The sequence below is a fragment of the Gracilinanus agilis genome, chromosome 5, assembly GCF_016433145.1.
Source record: "Gracilinanus agilis isolate LMUSP501 chromosome 5, AgileGrace, whole genome shotgun sequence".
Classification (NCBI taxonomy): Eukaryota; Metazoa; Chordata; class Mammalia; order Didelphimorphia; family Didelphidae; genus Gracilinanus; species Gracilinanus agilis.
In genome coordinates, this window is record NC_058134.1 from 150,039,181 (window position 1) to 150,059,112 (window position 19,932).

A 19,932-nucleotide genomic window follows, 5' to 3' on the forward strand; every position below is an offset into this window, starting at 1 on the left:
AGATAGGGACTGCTTTTATGATGACACTGAAATCCATACCTAAAAAGGGCTTTTATTTATTATGATAAAACAATCATTACCTGCTTCTCAGAAAGTCTGGAAAGCCAGTGCTTTATATATTTGAGGTAGAGTCGTGTAACTACTGCAAAATCATAATGAAGTTCAGTGAGTTATACGTCAACATTCTCCTTGAAGACTTTTACTAGTAGACAGCAGATTCAGTGTTACTGTAGCTAATAGCAAAGTGATATAAAACCTGCCACAGAGAGACTTCAAGAAGCCAACATTTTATTAATTGTTTTAATAACTCTGAAATTACTAAGAAAAACAACTAAGCTCATGCAGAAACCTAATGAGCAAAACATAGTCATCAATATACAGCTGATGTTGTGAATGTGACCCACAGTAACATCAATTTGAAAAAATAACCTCCGTCTTATTTTTATGGATTTTTCCCCAAACCTTGGCATATAAAAACATGCTGGCTGAGGAAGATCAATATATTCTCTTTGTGAAAAAAATTTTCCTGAAACTTAATGCCATTTTCTAAGTCACAATTGTAAAAATTTAGTTAGATGCATCCTTGTCTTCGTTGATATAATGTCAATGTTTTCAAGTCTGGGCCGCTACAACTTCAATTCTCCTGTCTGATAACGTTTTCCTTTCTTTTGTCAGAGAAAAGGAATACAGAACACCAGTGGTATTTATTTGTAGGTAATGATTGTGCTTAAAATGCCTTTTTTTTTTCTGCAGCAGCTAGAGTATAGATTTCACAGTAGACCTGACACACAACCAAATATAGTATACACTGTTGACAGCGACATTGCAACACAAGATACATATATGGCATTCAAGAGCTATGATTGGCTAGTGAGGAACAGTGCCTTTTTCCTTAACATTTCATTTCATTTTCAATGCCATAGAGGCCAAACTTGCTAAACCAGTTCACCACCTCGATATAGATGGCATCAATCTGCTACATCCGAATCTTCTTTCAGAGGTCCTTTTTCTTTTCACTCTTTGCTAAAATTTCCTGCAAAAACAAAATACAATCTTAACATCAAGAAGGAATTTTTTCTTTCTTTCTTTTTAAAATGATGTATTATCTCTTTTCTCTTTGGAAATATTAGTTATAAAGTTAGAGAATGTATATTAAGGAAAAAGAAATAAAGTTTGAGAGTAAAGATAATATTAGTATTTTTTCTCAAAAAAAAAAAAGGGCAAGGTTTTACAAATGTACACAGTTTAGTTCAGTAGTTTATTATCTTGAAGTCTTATCTGGAACAATACTTCAAGACAAAACTACCCTGTTGGCTTTCATTTTGATCCAGTCTGCACTAATTCTAGGAGAAAAAAAGATTTTTTAAAGATTGCCATTACTACAAACTCAATCAGAATTTTTCCAGGAAAAGGAATTAGGAAGGGGGCTGGGGGTGGGGAGAAGATACTGGTGTGGTTTTTTTGGTCTCTGAAATTTCCCAGTAGGATAGATTCTTAATAAAGCAGAAGAGTAATCATTTTATACCTTATATCCACCAGAAGAGAAAGCTTTCTATTATTTTCTAAATCTCTGAAATCAGAGGCAACTCCATATGGCTGGACCTGGCAATCCAGGCCCTCCTCCCCTTGCTGAATTCCTTCTGGGGCCCTCCATGGAGCCCTGGGCCAGGCCAGCCAAGGCAAGACTCTGTTTCCTTTTGATCATAATTCTCTAGCCTGGCTCCTAGTAAGTCCTTTGTGAATCCCTGCTGCCTTCCTGCCTATCTGGGGAGCTGGTTACAGGGGCAGCTTGGGGATTCCATAGACAAAGCTGAGCCAGAAGTTATATAGTCCCTGTGGATATTAAGTTATATGACCCTGGGCAAGTTCTTGAGCCTCTGATTCAGTTTTCTCAACTGTAAAATTAAGATCACAACAGCAGCTACCTCCCAAGGTTGTTGCCCTGATCAGCTCTGTGCAGCTGTTCGCATAGTAACTGGCACCCAGTAAGCACCTAGGAAATGCTTACTCTCTTCCCAGTGTTTTCTCATTCGGCCAGGTGGGCATCTTCTCCTTAGGACTTCATAACTAGAGAAGCTAAGAAGTCAGGGAGGCAGGGGTTTTCAGGAACAACCATAGAAAACATTTGTTTTGATCTAGTGCTGAGCTTACTAAATGCTTATTGACTGATTCAGCTTTGGAAGCAGCAGGTTTCAAAATGCCCAGGAAGAAGTAATAATGAGCCATAAAGTACCACTTTCTTATCTTTATAAATATAGACTCACACAAATATGCACCGAGTACCAATGAAAAACAAATCCCTTAAAACAAAGACTATATTTTGGACTGAGTTTTAGAAGTGAACCCTCGAATGCTGGCACAACTCCCCAGAGGGGTGTGAATGGGCATTGCCCAAAGGGAGACAGCCAATGGACAAACAAGGAAAGAGAGAGAATTTTATATATTTTGAAGGGGTTGTTTTCTCCTATTTTCTTGGTGCCAACAATGGAAATGAAAAGAAATGGGGAAATCCTAAGGGACTGAAAAGGGGAAAACTGAGATTCATTTACAGTAAATAAATGTGTTCCTTCCTTTAGAGCTTCTGTTTGCATACTTTTTTTTAATAGCCCCCTTCCGGCTACATAAAACAAAGAAAGCTGATCTACTAATGTTAAAAGACCTCAAATGGAAGAAGGCCTTAAGTTAGAGAAGATTGCCCAATAGAGGCAAAAGCTTGAAAGCTGCTACTGAAAAGTTAGGAATGATGGTTACTAAAGCTGGTTTGTCTCCTTACAGCAGCTAAACCTTGAAGTCTGTTCCTCCCTGAGTGTCTGGGCAGGAAATACCAGTCAGTCACATTTGAGAAAAAGGGGCTCTGCTGAAGGAAGGCTGCCTGTCACACTTAAATGGGAATGAGACTGCTGAAATTCCATACTGTGACATATCACAGTAATCACAGGGACCAGATGGCTAAAAATCATTTTTTCATATCTAAGAGGGAAAGTTAGCCATACACTTTGGACTGTAACTCTGCTCTCAAAAATCTAAGACCCTTAGAGAGAAAGCAGAATTTTCACAATAAACTCATTCTTAAACTTTATTTTTCACCCATTAGGCGACCAGCTCAAATCAGGTTGTCAAGAGAAAGCAACCTCTCTTTCCTGACTCTAGTACTTTCCACTCTGGCTCACTATCTCCTTTCCAAACTTTATCACAGGCTAGAATTTAAAAGCTGAATATCTCTGACTTTTCCAAGTGGCTTGTATTTATTCCCTGGGAGAAACAGCTCTGGGATGGCCTTTTTATTAGCTTAATTAGTGAAGAAACTAGGAAGGCAAAGCTTAAATCTTGGATCTGGGGAGGTTGGACTTTGACAATCATCATGACAACAAGTTCACATCTATCAAGTGCAGCAGGCTAGCCTACCTGAAGCTGTGTGTGCTCTTTCAGAAGGCGGTCATATTCCTTTGAAAGGCTCTCAGATTGCTTCTTCATTGTGACGGCTTCATTCTGAACCTTAGAAAGGGCTGGGGAAAAAAGGCAGAATATAATGGATGAGAAAGGTTTGCTCCTGGAAATCTCTCAGGAAGGAAAAAAAAGCACTGTTAAATTATCAGAATGACTGAGAACTTGGATTTCCATAAAACGAAAGACTGCCATGCTTTCTCTGTTTTCCATTCAGACTTGTTATTTCATTCCTTGTTATGAGGTTCTGTCCATGTGCCACAAAGTCCTTTATTGATCTGCAACATATCCATTACTGGTAGTCTTAGAGCAGAGATTTTAAAAACATGGCCCAGGAACTTCTGAGGGTCTCTAAGATCAAAAGTATTTTCATGATAATATCAAGACATTTTAATTTCTTGCATGACAAATAGGGTTAAACATAACCCACAAAACCAAAGTTCTGTGGGGATCCTCAATCCTATTTAAGAGAATAAAGGGATTCAGAGACCCAAAACATTGTGACTCCCTGGCCTAGAGCACTCTGAGCCTGGGAGAAGAGTTCTTCATGGCTCTCCTGCTGAGGGGGTGCCAGAGGGAGGGAGGGAAGGCCTGGTTTTCCTGACTCAGGAGCCTGTTGCTAGGTGTCTGCTACATGCTGATATGTAATCAAGGGTCGCAGTGGTCCTCTGAGCTTTACACTCAAGGCATAAAAGTACATGTAGAAATAAGTTAGACTCTATGGACCTGGACAGATATCAAGAAACTTATGAGGAAACTTTTATAAGAAACACTCTGTAGGGCAGAAGTTGTTTAATATGCAAATCATATGGAGGAAGAGAATGAGAACAAGTTGGGTGTGGAGAAATAAAAAAACTCATGCTTGAGCCATTTCCCCTGTGAAATATTTGTAAGAAACACTTTAGAGATCATGTACAGAGAAATTCCAAAAGTTAATATGGTGGCATATGCAACTTCCGCCTATTACAAGGTCAGCATTTATGATTTTTTGAGGGAATACATAAGGAATTCGTAAGAGAATTATTCTTCTATGATGAAATGGGATTTTGGGTTCAATTTGTGTGCTAAACCACCTGATCTTGCCATTAATAAGCCAGAAGGGCAATTAGTATTTTTAAGGGCCTACTATGTGTCTGTGAGATAGCTAGATAGCTCAGTAAATAAGAGAGCCAAGCCTAGAGTCAGGAAGTTAGGGGAGATCATTAGCATTTGAGAGACTCTTACACAGTGCTTGCTATTTTTTTTTTTTTTGTAACCTCTTGCATTGTGAAAATCTGGAGACCTTTCTTCCTTTTCTAGAGTACTTCTTGTGAATAAGGAATTCTATGTTATCCAACAGTTCAAGATGACTACTTGTTTTTAAATTAAACCTATCATAGCATTTGAGAAAGAGCATAGCAAAGAGCTTTGGAGTTGCTGTTTGAAAATCTTCCATCCTTCCTACATTTGACTTGGAAATCTAGTACAATCACTGTTTCATAGATGAGGAAACGGAGACTCAGAAACGTTAACCTGCTTCAGGTTGTAAGGTGAATGAGTCAGGACTGGAACCAGGGGCGTGCTGGCACCACTTCAAATCTGTTCAAGAGAGCCGACTGTAAAAAATTTCCATGTGAGCATTTATACCTTAGAAACAGGCAAATGTTACACATCAGGACTTAATTTATTGTTTTGTTGGTTGTCTAGACTTAAAGTAATGGTGAAAAAGTTAATAATGCAGATTAAACTGAAAAGTGTCTTATGTGTACATTATCCTATCACTCAGACAGCCAGCCAAATGTTAAGACATTTACCAGCACACTTGTCACTTGAACCCAGGTTCAAGTCAGAACTCCCTGACTTTGCATAGGCCTTCCATAATGCTCTCTTTCCTCATTTTTGCCTCACGGAATTTGTAGTTTTCTTCAAGCCTTGCTCAAATGATGTTTTAAGAGGTCTTTTTTGGTTTCCATAATTATTAGTGCCCCTTCCCATTGAACTTCCATTGGATTTATCTGTTTTGCATTTACTCGTTTCTGTACTTATTGTTTTCTACTATAAGAGTAGAAGCTCCTTGTCTTTGTATTGCTAACACCTACTCTAGTAATATAGTACATAGTAGGCACTTAATGTTGGCTGAATTGAAGTAGCAGAGTTGATAGCTGAACCCAAGTCTTCTGACTCTAAATCTACATTCTTCCCATTGTAATGGAAATGAACCTGGGAGGAAAAAAATCTGTGAGAACTTGAGCAAGGTCCCCAGCATGTTGGATAGAACATAAGCTTTGAAGCTGAGAGATCTGGCTAAGTCACATAAGATAGGCAGGGATGGCTGAAGAGAAGGACCACACTGATGGGATCATGGATCCATCTACCAGATTCCTGGACTTCCATATTGAAAAAGCTCTTTTGGTCATTCCTAGCATGGGGCAGTACAGAAACACATAGAGGCAAATACTTTGTGTCTGTAATTTCTCCAGCAGGGGTAGGAACTGATGTTCCTTGTTTTGCTTTAATTTTAGTAAATATAAATAAACCTAACGATTACTATCTTATTGAATTCTCTCCAACTAGGGGAGGATGTTATTGTCTAAAAGTCTCTTGGAGAGTTCCCCAGGCTTTTCCCTGCTTTTTGCTTTGTGAAATATCATAATGTTTTTCCCTCAAATTCCTTTGATTGCCTTCTCTTCTGTGACACTAAGGGATTATATAGGCCAGTTATTTGACAGTGGAAGCAGTTTGTTTTAAATTCGAACCACCATACTGTTTTGTAATCAGCATTGTGTGGAAAAATAAAATTATTAGATAAGACATTCCAAGGTGATGTCTTGAAACTTTTTTTTAACTCATTTTTCCATCTATGAAATAGAGATGGTATGATTTGCTGGGAATTTGCATTGTAGGGATTCAGAGATATTGTATAAGATCAATAGGATCCAAGTAGTAACTAAATTGGGAGAATAATACTTTATAGGCATATCAGCCCTTTTAAGCCAGATGAATCAGTGGTATAAACACAGAAAAAAAATGATGCCCAAGTAAAGAAAGTAAAGAAAATAGTATTCATGCCCTATCCAAGTACCTAACCTAATTTGAAAGATGATGTTTGCAAAGTGAGAAGATTTGGTTCATTACCATAAGTCTCATTATAATTATTTACTAGAGATAAATGACTTAAGTTCTGCCAAGAAATGGAAGATGCACTTTTTATAATATGTCTAACATATTTGTGAAGTATCATAGATAACTACCCTGGGACACTAACTGTTATCTATTAGGGATAAATATTATGCCAGGAGTAAACTACTTTATTTTTGAAAAATATCTATCATTTCAAACTTTTGGTTTGGTATGGGATGGGACTACATAGGTGATTTCACCCTTTGAGGAATGCCTTCCTCCCCAAGTTTCTCTACCATTGCACTTTAGCATGGCCTCAACAAATTATAGTTTTAGAGTTGCCAGCTTCTATGTATCACAGGTACGACTTAAACACAGATCTTTTAAACTTTGAGGCCAGTTTTTTATCTTCCACTGTACCATGCTACTTCCTAATTTTTGGTTTATAGCCAGGTCCCAATTAGTGTGATTAGTCTCCAGAAATGGCTGAACTATTTGAATTTACACTGCATATTTCCAATTGGTTGGAATCAATCACATATTTGGCATAATTATAATTTTATGAATACTGTGATTTAAATATAAGCAACCATTTCAAAGAAAATTCATTATTTGTACTATTTGGGACTTAGCTATACCATTGAAAATTGTGTCTTGAACATTTTCATACTTAATTTTTATGAGTTACTTATTTACCAATGAATGGAACTTGGAGTTTTAAGAAGAAAGTCACATTTATAACATACTCAGGAAGTGGCTCTTTTTTAATTAGTAAAGGACATAAATTATTATTTTATCTGAATCTCACTGAGGCAATATGATGCAGGAGATAGAAAGCTGAAATTAGAGTCCCTTCACCTCTCTGGGACTAAGTTCCCATAACTGTTAAAAAAAGGGAGCTACAGTAGATATCTTCTGAGGTCTTTTTTAACTAGAAATCCATGTTTTGTGATTTTCTGTATTCTCAATGACAGTGTTAGATAATAACATTAGGCAAGACTAGGTGAAGTTATGGGAATTCCCCACGGGATTTCAAAAGTTTATTAACAAATAGATTATCAACTCCTACAGAGCAGGGACTATTTCATGGTTGTCTTTGTATACCCAGCATAGAGATGAGGGAAAAAAAGACTAATAAATAGACATATTCTTAAATAATCTGAAGAGAGCAGGAAATCAAATCAACAAAATAGTAAATAAGCAAGGTGAAATCACAGCAAAACTAGAATAAAAATGATCAGAACATATTATGCACAGTGTATGCTAACAAAACTGAGAACAAAAAAAAAGGTAGACAAACTTTCAAAATTATAAAATGCCCAACTACTAGAAGACCAGTCAGAGATTTTAAATAACCTAATCTCAGGGGGAAAAATAGATTTAGCTATAAAGGAACTACCTAAGGTGGGGAAAAACCCATTAAGGATCAGCAAAGTTGTAGGCTATAAAACAAATCCTCAAAAATCAATGTTTCTATAAAATAATAACAAAACACAAGATGCAATAATAGAAAGAGAAATCCCATTCCAAATAACTATATCATGAATAACATTTCTGGGGATCAACCTACCAATGTACAGAAAAGACTTGTGTATATTTAATTATAAAATGCTTTTCAAAGAAATAAAACAACCCCAAAAACTAAAGGAATATTCAGTGCTCAGGGAAAGGCTGTGCCAATATAATAAAAATCACTAATTTACACTTTTAATACTATCCCAATCAAAGTGCCAAGGTCATATTTAATGGAATTTGGTAAAATGATTAGAAGTAGTAACAATGAATGTGGCATAGTATTCCAAACCTCTAACTGTATTATAATGCAGCAGTCATTAAAACTATCTGGTATTGAATAAAAAATAGAAAGATCAATGGAATAGACCAGATGAAGGGGAATCAGAAACAAGAGAACTTAATACTACAGTGTTTATAGAAGTGGAAAACATCCATTATCTAGAGGGAAAAAAAACTGCTGGAAAAACTGAAAAGCAGTTGGATAGGAATTAGGCTTAGACCAACACCTTCCACCATATTCTACGATATATTCTAAACAGATACATGATTTAAATATCATATTAACTGTACAAAAATTAGTAAAGAAGTAGATCCTATAGTTCTCATTGCTATAAGTAGATATATTCTTTAAGTAACAGATAAAGCAATTAAAAGATAAAATAGGTTAGTTTGATTACTTTAAGCTGCGAAGTTTTAATACAAACAAATTAATGCACAGAGGATATGAAAAGGGAAGTGGTTGAATGGGAAAAAATATTTCTATCAAATTTCTCTGATAAGTGATATATCTATAGCTACATAGGATTAATGGCCATTTCCCAATAGATAAGTGGTGAAATGAGAAGAACAAATAGAAGAATTTTAAAGTATTCACAACCACATTAAAGCATGCTCAAAAATCACTAGTAATAAAAAAAAATGCAAATCAAAACAAATTAGAAGTTTTACCTCACAATTGAAAATTTGGCAAAGATGACCCAAAATGGCAATAGTTGATATTGGAGGAATTGTGGAATGATATGCACACTAATACATTGTTGGTAGAATTGTGAAACAGGATAACCATTCTGGAGAGCAATTTGAATCAAGCAAATAAAGTGACTAAAATGTCCATACTCTTTGAACTAGACTCCTTTACTGGGCTTATACTAAGGAAGTCACCATATACATCAAAATAATCACAGCAGCACTTTTTGTGAAAGCAAAGCATTAGAAACAAAGCAGATACCCAATAATTGAGGGATGGCTAAATAATTTTTATAAACTAATGTAATGGAATATTACTGTGCTATCCTGAAATGATGTATGTGATGAATACAGAGAAGCACACAGATCTGAATGAATTAATGCCTATGAAGTAAGCAGAGCTAAGAAAGTAACTCACAGAATTACTACAATAATGTAAATGGGAGGAAATAAACACCCCCAAACCAAAAGGGCAGCAACATTATAATGATCAAGCGGGACACAAATGAAGAGCTATATGAAGGCACCTCTAACTTACACCTTCACTACCACCTTTTTGGAGATGAGAGACGCAGGTGTTACACAATGCACATGTTATAGGACTTTTTTTCAACGTGTCAATCAGTTGTGCTAACTTCTTTTCCTCTCCCAAATTGTTATAATATGTTTGTCATATGGGGAGGCATATATGCTGGGAGAACTATGACAATGTAAGGAACCAAAGATATCATTAAAACTTACTTAGAAAAGATGTCATGAACATTTTTAAACAGCTGTCTATTTTCAGAGAGGGGGACATATGACACCTCTCGGTGTCTCAGTTAGATAAACTATAAAATAAGAGTGTTGTAGAAGATGCTTTCTAGTCTCTCTCAGGGCCCAAATTCCATCATCTTCATTCCACGTGTGAAAATTTTTAAATGAAGAAATCCACGTGTCATCCAAACTACTCTCAAGAGTTTAGAGGAACAAAATTCACTACAATTGCCATCGCCCTTTTCTCTGCTTTTTTCGGGTCAGTTATTGAAGCTACACTGTGCCCTGCACATAGCCACCCAATAATATTTGGTGAATGGAATTAAGTATACCACAGGGGAATAATGTTCATTTTTCCAGGCAATTCATGTCGGGGTGTTCACTGGATGGGGGGAAAATCTGAGGGGAGAAGGATGGCAACTACACTGATGATAAAAAATTTATGGTCACAAACTTCATTAAAAAATATAGAACTAGAATTGAGGAGGCCAGAACAAAGTGACATGATGAATGGCAAACAATTGAGTTGAGATGCCAGTATTTGGGAATGGGTGAATAAAAAAATCAGTGTATGATAGCCTGGGCTAAGGGACAAAGCAATGGCCAACAGGTAGGTGAACCAGGCTTCAGTTTTCTCGGCTGTAAAACAAGGGAGGTGGGCTAGACGACTCCCACAATCCATTCCAGCTCTACATAGATGGCCATGTGGTCTTTGGACAAATCAGTGAAACTCTTTGTCTTTCTATTTGGATGTAAGTTGGTATATTCTCATTTTCCTATCAATTAGGGAGTCCTATGGCATTAGCTTATGAACTCTAAGTTAAATGACTATAATAGTGCCACATTTACTATGATTGTTTAAGAGGGCAATTACAGACATTTGATAAAGGCCACAAATGAATATCAAAGCCCAAAAGGCCTCTGTGCTGCCTGACTAGAAAGCCGAAGCATTAAAGAGTATGTACACACTTATTTCATCATAGAGCTTCTTAGTCCTTCATGTAAATCTTACTTACATTTTAAAAACATTTTTTCCTCAATTACAAATACAAACAATTTTTAATGTTCAGTATTAAGAAAATTTTTTTTGAGTTTCAAATTCTTTTCCTCCCTTCCTGTCCTTCCCCTTCCCAGATAGGGCAAGCAATCTGAATAGATTTTAAATGTGCAATCACGTGGAGCATTCTTCCATATTAGTCATTTGGTGGAAGAAAACTTGAACAATGACTACAACAAAACAACAAAAAAGAACCAGAAAACTTGATGATCTACTTTCCAAGTTCATATCAGATCAGAAGTTTCAAATTTGAGGGACAAGTTGATAAAAACGCATTATAGGTAGTAAAAAGCTTAGCCTCGCATGAGAGAAAAACTAGGAAAAACAGACTCAAGAACTAATATATAATGCACATTAAAGCTTGCAAATTCATGATTTGCAAATTTATGTAGTTATTTTAACTTCACAATAACCCTTTGAGATAGATTTTATTCTTATTCCCATTTTATTATAGATGAAAGAACTGAGGTAGAGGTTATGTGACTTACTCAGGGTCACAAAGCTAGTAAGGGCATGAGATTACATTTGAACTCAGGTCTTCCTGATGCTCCAATGCTCTTGCCACTGTACCAGTTGGCTACCTACATAAATGCTAGGCAGATAAATTATTTTAAGAATTTTATTTTTATCACATATGGTTCAAATAGTTTTGGCACTCAAAGCATCAGTTATCTGGAAAATTCACTTATGCTGAAAAATCCATTTCCAGATATGTTATAATAAATAAGGAGGTGTTACTGTATCCACTGGGTCTTGTTACGTTGGTTGCAACTAACAACAAACATATCTTGAATCAAGAAAACAAAATACTAAGGATATTTTGGAGCCACAGAGCAAACAGACCATTGTTGCAATGTTTTAATGGAAACAGACTCAAGTTACAAATGTCTCATGCAACTCCAGGAGAAAAGAGAACCTCTGAAGAATATTCCCAGAAAAAACGACGTGACAAAGCATAAAGGAATGTTCTGAGTTCCGATTATGAGATTCAGTTCAACCACTGTGTCTTAAACACATGCCGTGTGTAAATCAGTATGATAAAAACAGAGGAAGATACCAAGTTCAGATGAGACACGGGGCCCCCCTTCACGGATATGTGCAAAAGTGTTATGTGAGGTCTTGAGGAAAAAGGCTGGTACTGATAGGGGAAATCGAGGACTACTTCCTGGAGGATCTGGGTTTTAAAGGGCAGACAGAAGTTCAACAGATGTAAGACGCAGATCATAGTTTAAAAGCTTTGAGGGCCACCAGGGTCTCCACTTCAGAGACTACTAGAATCTGTGCATCCAGCCTGAGTTTGTGTCCTGAGCACCCCCTCCCCCAATTGGCCATTTCCAACAAGAGGTCCCACAGGCATCTCAAACACGACCAGTGTGAATGAGGACCCGCCCCCCCTTAACTTCACTACTTCTCTGGAAGTCACTATCGTCCTTTCCAGCCAAGCACATCTTCCTCATGTCCCTGAGTTAAAATCTGGCTGCAGACCCTTGGGAGCCATCACTTCACTCTGCTGTCGCTCCTCATCTCTAAAATGAGCCGGAGAAAGAAATGGCCAACGATTCCTGGATTTTTGCTAAGAAAACCCCAAACTGGGCTGGACATGACTGAGCACTGCCACCACGCCCAGGTTGTTGTGAAGATGTAAAAGCACTCAACACAGTGGCTGGTGCTAACACAACATCCTTCATACAGTGCTCGTGGGTGACTGAAGACTCAAAGGAGGAGTCTGGGTTACATGGCTCCAGGTTGCTGTCGGTAGCAAAGAGGCACACGAGGATTTGAACCGAGGGCCTGACTCCAATTCAGGGCTCATCGGGGCATTGTTGAGCCAAGTGAGTTGTGTGAGTAAAAACAAAACAAGCATGTCTGGGTCTGTTTAGCTGAGCTCTGTAGTACCTCAGATGGAAAGGTGCTATATGATCTAAGGCTGGAAAGGGAGGGCAGCACCAGGCCAAGAATGTCCGTACTGGACAGAAAAATACAAACTTGACTCAGTAGGGAAAAAGTCAATGGATGGATTTTGAGCAGAGGAGAGACCGGACCAACTGTAAGCACAGAAAACCTCCTGGCAGCAGTACGAAAGCTGGAGTGTTGTTGGAGAGAGAGGACAGAGGCAGGGAGACCCGCTGGAGGCTGCTGCCACAGCCAAGGTGGTGGGTGGTAATGAGACCGAGTGACCATCTATGTGTTTTATGGATCACAGAGCATGCTCTGGATATGACCTCATTTGCTCCTCTCAGCTGAGCACCATCATCATGAACCCCATTTGATAGGAGAACAAGGACTCGGAAAGGTCTTGACTTATCCTTAGTTACAACTAAGTAAAGTGGAGGCAGAACTCAAAAGCTGTCTTTCTCTTTCTTTTAAAAACCCTCACCTTCTTTCCTAGAATCAATATTGTATATTGGTTCTAAGGCAGAAGAATGGTAAGGGCCAGGCAATGGGGTTTAAGTGACTTGCCCAGAGTTACTCAGCTAGAAAGTGTCTGAGGTTGGATTTGAACCCAGGACCTCCCAAGTCCAGGTCTGGCATTCTATTCACTGAGCCATGTAGCTGCCCCAAAAGCTGACTCTGCCTAGCATCTACTCCACTGTACGAGGTGGTATCCTTGATACAACACTGAACTTGGAATCAGAAAGACTAGAGTTCAAATCCTGGCTGTTACTGCCTAGCTGTATGGCCTAGGGCAATCATTTATTTCTGCCTCAGTTTCCTCATTCTGTTAAGTGAAGGGGAATCTGAGATCTCTTTTAGTTCTAAAACTATGATCCCATGACTGTCCTGTCACAAGAGGAGAAGAGGTAGACATACGAGGTGGGGAGGACGTAGAAACAACTGAGAAGCCTTCTGGGATGGCACTCCACTTTTCCTTCCTTGAACTAGGGAGAGTACTTTCACCTCTTGGATGCGCTCAGCGTGTTCTAATTTATATTAGAGTTGCTCTTCCCCTACTACAATGTAAGCTCGAGAACCAAGTATCTGTTTTTTGCACCCTCCTAGCGCCATCATAGTGCTCTGTACCTGGGCCAGTGTTTAATAACGATTTGTTCAATTGAACGGAACCAAGGTACTGCAGGAGTGAGCTGAGAGGCCGACCTAGGCCAAAGTACATTTCATTTCTCTGTTTCAAATCCAGTTTCACTTAAAAAGAGTTTCTGCTTTCTCTGATCTACTGTTTTATTATGCAAAATGATTTTATACGATTGGGAAAAAACAGTCCTATAATAAAAGTCCTTTCAATGCTCTTATAAATACTTAAATTATAATATAGCTTAAAAAATTAGTGAACTAGAAAATTAAAAAACAAAGATAAAATCAGCTTTAATGACTGGCCTAATGGCAATCATTACAATTCAATTTTTCAGCTGAGAAAATCAAGGCAAACTTGACTATGGTCGCACTGCTAGCATTGGAGTGGTTTGCCATGCCCTTTTCCAGTTCATTTGACAGATGAGAAAACTGAGACAAAGAGGGTTAAGTGATTTGCCCAAGGTCACATGGCTGCTGACTCAAGGTCCAGTACAATGAGCCCACTGTGCCACCTCACTGAAGGGAAATGAGAGAGAAAGAAGAGGAAGAGGGTCCAGGTGGATCCCTGGAGGAGGGTGGGGTGGGGTTGCCTTATGCTAAGTGGGTGAGAAACAGATAATGAACCAGTAAGTTAATCTGAGGAATGGTCAGACAGGCAGACAGAAAGTCAGGAGAAATAGTAGCTTCCACTAAAGATACATGCAGACATACACACTATGTATGAGTAAAAACAGAGGTCCAAACTATATTGAATTGGAATGAAAGGATATGTTCTATAACACCCCAAATTATCTACTATATTCTATATAATACATGTGACATACACATGTGATCTTCAAAAATCGCTCTGGGAGGCAGATGCTATTATTCTTCACATTTGAGAGACAGAGAAACCTGTAAGTTGGGAAAGATGATGGGAACTGCTATTATTATTATTATTCTTATTCCTATTGACTCCCAGAGGAGCATAGGGCTGCAACCATCTCACGCCAACGGACTCTGTTCTGGGCAACTTCCCCCAACTGGGCATATCTTTGCCAGGTCTGTTTTGGCCTTCCGACTTTTCTCCTCCCTGGTGGGTTCCATATTTTTTTTTTCATAGCGTCCTGACTTTCCCAGAGTCTGGTATTGGAGATCTTTTCAGGCCATCTGATGTTCAAGATTTGACGTAGGCCTGGAGTTTGTTGGCTTTTGCCAGCACGCGTCATGGACTCTGTTGGAGAGCAATCTTCCAGACTAGGCGATCATTGGTTTTGTTGGTTTAATGAGGTTGCAGTTTCTATAGCAAATGAGATTTTTACGGGGTGAGGTTGCTAGCCTTGAGCCCAACCCTCCTCCTTTTTCAGCCAGGCTTGGGATCGTCCTTGGCGGTGAAATGGAATTCAAACTTAGGTGTAGTGCCCTGCCCACAAGGGTGCCCTGCCCTGGCACAGAGGGAAGGAGCGCCTTGAGGAGGCTGTGGAGCTCAGAAGCGGGGGTGGGGTGGGGTGGGTGGTGGTGTGTGATGTTGAAGAAGTAGGAATCTTGTGGTGAGAAGGAGTAGCGCTTCGAGTCCACATTGTCAAAGACTCACAGGCAGGCACAGGCTTTTAGAAGAGAAGGAAGACTATGAGGGATGGTAGCCTGAGGGGGAGACAGCTGAGAAGGGCAGAGCACAAGCTTCTGGAGGATTATCCTTGTGGGGAAAGTAAAAAGGCTCAGGAGGGGTTGGGAGCGCTTTGCTAGAATGAGAAAAAGGAGCACAAGGGTGCGAGATGAGGCCATTGGGCTGGACTGGAGAGTACAGAAAGGGAAGTAGAGTATTATAAGGCTGGAAAAATACATAAAGACTAAATTGTGAATAGGGCAGGTAGGTGGCACAGTGGATAGAATGCTGGGCCTGTAGTCAGGAAGATCTCAGTTCAAATTCAGCCTCAGACACTTATTAGCTATGTGACCCATGGCACATCACTTAACCCTGTTTACTTCAGTTTCCTTGTCTGTCAAATGAATTGAAGAAGGACATGGCAAAGCACTCTTGTATCTTTGTTAAGAACACCCAAAAAAGGGTCACGAGAAGTCAAATGTGACTGAAACATGATTTGACAAGCATATAAGTTGTGAAGGACTTAAAAAAACCAGAGGCAGTTTTTCCATTTTATCCTACAGATAAAATAGGAACCACTGAAGCTGACTGAAGAGGGACATAACATTGTCATGTTGAGGGACATAACACTGTCATGCTTTATATATATATATATATATATCGATATAGAGCGAGAGAATGAGAAGTCAAGTAAAATGCCAAGGTTAGGAACCTGGAAGACCAGAAGAATTGTGGTGCTCATGGGAGAAGTGGAAAAGTTACTCAGTAGAGAGGGCTTGGTGGAAATAAAGAGTCTAATTTCTGTTTTAGACATCTAAGAGTAAAATCTCTCTGGGACATCTAGTTGGAAATGTCTAATGAGCAACTGGTGATAAATGGACTAGAGCTCGGGAGAGAGATGCAGGATGGATCTATAGATCTGAGACACGTGTAATAGAGATGATCATGGAAACGGAGAGAGAAAAAAAGCAGAAAGATAGAAGAGGGTCTCAGACGTAGAGTTGGGGCTCATGTACAATCAGAAGAAAAAACTAAAAAAACCCAGACTTCCATCTCCATAACAGTATATTTTGAGTCTACAGATCTTTCAAATAAGCTTTCTTGCTTGAGAAATATTCAAAACTTAATCATAATAGAAGCTGGTGTTAGGATGCACGCTTTTAGAAAAACAGATATTAAGAGTGAAAAGAAAATTTCACAGACTAAACCTTCCCCTGATAGTCACTAAAAAAAATCACACAAATGGAAAAAGTTTGTTCTCTCAAGTACTTAATCACTTTAAAAGTCCTTTTTCTTGGTACATATGAGATTAAGAAGTTTTAAGGTTTAAAAATCAGAGAAGATCACATATTGGGCAAACCCACTACAGAAAGTACAGGCTTCAGTAATGGTACTGATGGCAGAAGGGACTTCACACAGGTATGTAAAAGTAGCCTTCGGCCAGGACATAGATGCAAAAGCAGCCTTACAATTAAAGGAGGGCTATCAGACTTATTAAGTAAGAGATAGTTTCTTAAATGATCTACTTAAGGAAAAAGTAATTTGTTTAAAATAAAAATGAGTCCCTTTGGTGATTCCTTATTCAATGCTCAAGATGACAACTTTCTATTTTTTTACGTGTAAGATAGCAAAGAGGGATGTATCATACAGAAAAGTGGCCTTGTCAAGTTCAGGAAGATCTGGGTTTAAGTCTTGCCTCTGATACCAGTTGGCTGTGAGAAGCTACACAAGTGACTTAAGCTCTTAGTGTTCTAGGCAACTTTTAGACTAGCTCAGTTAAGGGTAGGTAGCACAGTGGATAAGAGCACCAGGTCTGAAGTCATGAGGTCCTGGATTCAAATTTGGCTGCAGATACTTCTCACCTGTGTGACCCTGGACAAGTCACTTAACTCCAAATTGTCTAGCCCTTGCTGATCTTCTGGCTTCAAACTGATACTAAGACAAATGGTAAAGGTTTAAAAAATACTACTTAAGTAGCAGAGATCCTGCCCTCACTAGGAGCTCCTTAAAGTACTGAGATTACAGGTCCATTCCTATCTATACCCTTCAGCTATGGAGAGTGTTTGTTCTTAAATGTATCAGATTGGATTCTTGAGAGACTGTGAGCTCCTAATGGACTGGGGCTGACACAAAAGAAAGCTCTTTGTATCCCCATCACTAAGCACAGAATCGATGTTTACTGACTGACATTAGTGGTTGCTTACTAACATGAACTAGAAAATAATAAATTATGGCATATCAGCACAACCAAAATTCACTGGCAGTTTCTAAAAACTTCTGAAATAGGTCCACTTCTTTGACCTCTCTACCAAGATTTCCTATAGGATGTTAAGATGATATAGTGATAGACTTGTATGAATACAGAATCTGTATTGGGAGAGTTGGCTTAGAAAAAAGACCATCTGTTCTATTTTTCCTTTTGAAGTTTCCAAATCATTCTGATGACTAATGGCAATGCCCCCATTTTAATCACATTTCCATCTTTCAAAGCAAAAGACAAACTTATTTCTGTGACATTTCATCATTTCTAAAAACTAGGTAGGTAAAATTGTGAAGTTCTTTTCACGGTTTCTTTGCAATCCCATCATCCTCCTATTTTGTAAGCAAGCCAAGTTTATTTAGTGCAATGAAAGAAAATGTCAAGAGGTATCAAGAATCTAATTTTCTTCCTTGCCTCAAGCTTCAGAGGACCTATGCCTTAAATTTAAAGGCTTTTTACATAATTTGGCCCTATAAATATTTACTACGATTTTATTGTGATGGGAAAAAAAAAGGATTTAGTGAATTCTGAAAGGAAGTCAGTGTCAAAGGAAGAATTCATGATTGCTAAAGTGAGGAGGAAATGAAAAAAGCTGTATTGGTTAAAAAATTGCTTTAAAATCTAAACCCTTACCTTCTGTCTTAGAATCAATACAAAGTATTGGTTCCAAGAAGGAAGAACTATAAGAGATAGATGATTGGGATTAAGTGACTTGTCTAGGGTCACAAAGTTAGGAAGTGTGTCTGAAGCCATATTTAAACCCAGGACCTCCTGTCTTTAAGCCTGGCTCTCTATCTACTGAGTCGCCTGGCTGCCTTCTTAATGTTTTTCTCCCTGTCCCCAATGAAGGCCAGTCTCAAGATTTGTTTTAAAAGACCCAGAAGCATCTACATTTCTAAATGTATGTCCCTGCCTCCCTTTCCAGAAAACAGCCAACAGCACTCATGCTCTGTTGCTTCTACAAATGTAACTCTGGGGACATTTCAGGTTTTTCTTCCTAGGAGATTTACACACCCAAAACCTTTACCCCAGAAGTCCTGACCCAGGAACAAAAAATATTACACATATAACAGGATGGGAGCCCTCACACTCTTTTTTCCCAAGGACTTTACACTGCTTTCAGAAATGAACTTGAGTATTTTACTTCTTGAGAGACCTTTGGAGAATAATCAGCCCCTGGTTATTACTTCGGTTTCTAATAGCTTCTTGTAAAGATGTTAAAACACCAATTTCTGTCCTTTTTAAATTGTGTAAACTGTATCAGAGCAGGTTTTTTTCCTATGCATCTCTGGGTTTGACTAAGTTCCTATGGAAATGATGTACAACATTTAGGTCCCAATTTTAATATTCGGCATTTTGTAGGCACCCCCAAGTTACATTACTTTTAGTTCTCAAATGCTATAAGGAGAGGAAAAATTAGACTGCAATATATAATTACTCACAGGATAGTATTTGGCCATTAGCACTAATTTTGGATGACAACAACAATATTAACATAAACACAAGACTACATTAATAAGAACCAGGCAATGGGAAGCACTTTATATTTATCATCTCATTTGATCTTCACTACTACTGTAATGCAGGGTTGCAGCAATAGTTTTTTGCTTTTGCAAATTCAACGGTAACAGCCCTGGCAGTTAGAAGTTTTAGAATGTTCACAGAAAAGCAGTTGGAGCCTGGGTCTATAAATAGTCTTGAAGCTCCAACTAGGGGGCTTTTGCCTGTTGGGTCGTGGCTTTTGCTTTTTGGCTTCTTCTGTGGCCTGTGCTCATTGTCTTTGGAGCATTTGGACCTAGTCTTGATTTCTCCGGACTTCTCCCTGATCTCTCCATCCCTGCTATTTCTCCTGAATTTCCCTTTGGGCCTTGGGAGGAAGGGTAGTTTTGGTGGTTGGACATCGTAGGTTTAGTTTCTGTAGGCAAGTAGGACATCCTAAATCAAGCCACCCCTTATTTGGTGATCTGATAAATACTTTACTTCAGGGCAGTGAAGTCTTCCTGACTGGGAGAGTGGTCTCTCTCAGTCTGACCCCTATTTCCTGTGTCCCTTCCCCCAGCATCAGCTTTCTCCCTAGCAACAGCCACAAACTCTGAAATTCTCTTTCCCTTGGCTTACCTCTAACATTAATAAATCCCCTTTGTTACCTACACAAAGCCTCTGGTGAATCATTGTATTGAATATTAAGGCAAAGGTTTTAGAGGGAAGAAATTACTTTTC

General features: G+C 38.6%; 1 protein-coding gene across 2 annotated transcripts in view; it reads right to left on the reverse strand.

The window, feature by feature from the left end:
- Positions 1-268: 268 nt before the first annotated feature.
- LOC123250452 (B-cell receptor-associated protein 29-like) overlaps positions 269-19,932 on the reverse strand; it is a 93,207-nt gene continuing 73,543 nt past the window's right edge. For both annotated transcript variants that reach the window (XM_044679520.1, XM_044679521.1), the window contains 2 exons: positions 3,406-3,506; positions 269-1,033 (listed from right to left, as the gene is read on the reverse strand). In XM_044679520.1, coding sequence (XP_044535455.1) covers positions 995-1,033; positions 3,406-3,506 — 140 coding nt within the window. In that variant the 3' untranslated portion in view covers positions 269-994. The remainder of the gene's footprint in view (positions 1,034-3,405; positions 3,507-19,932) is intronic.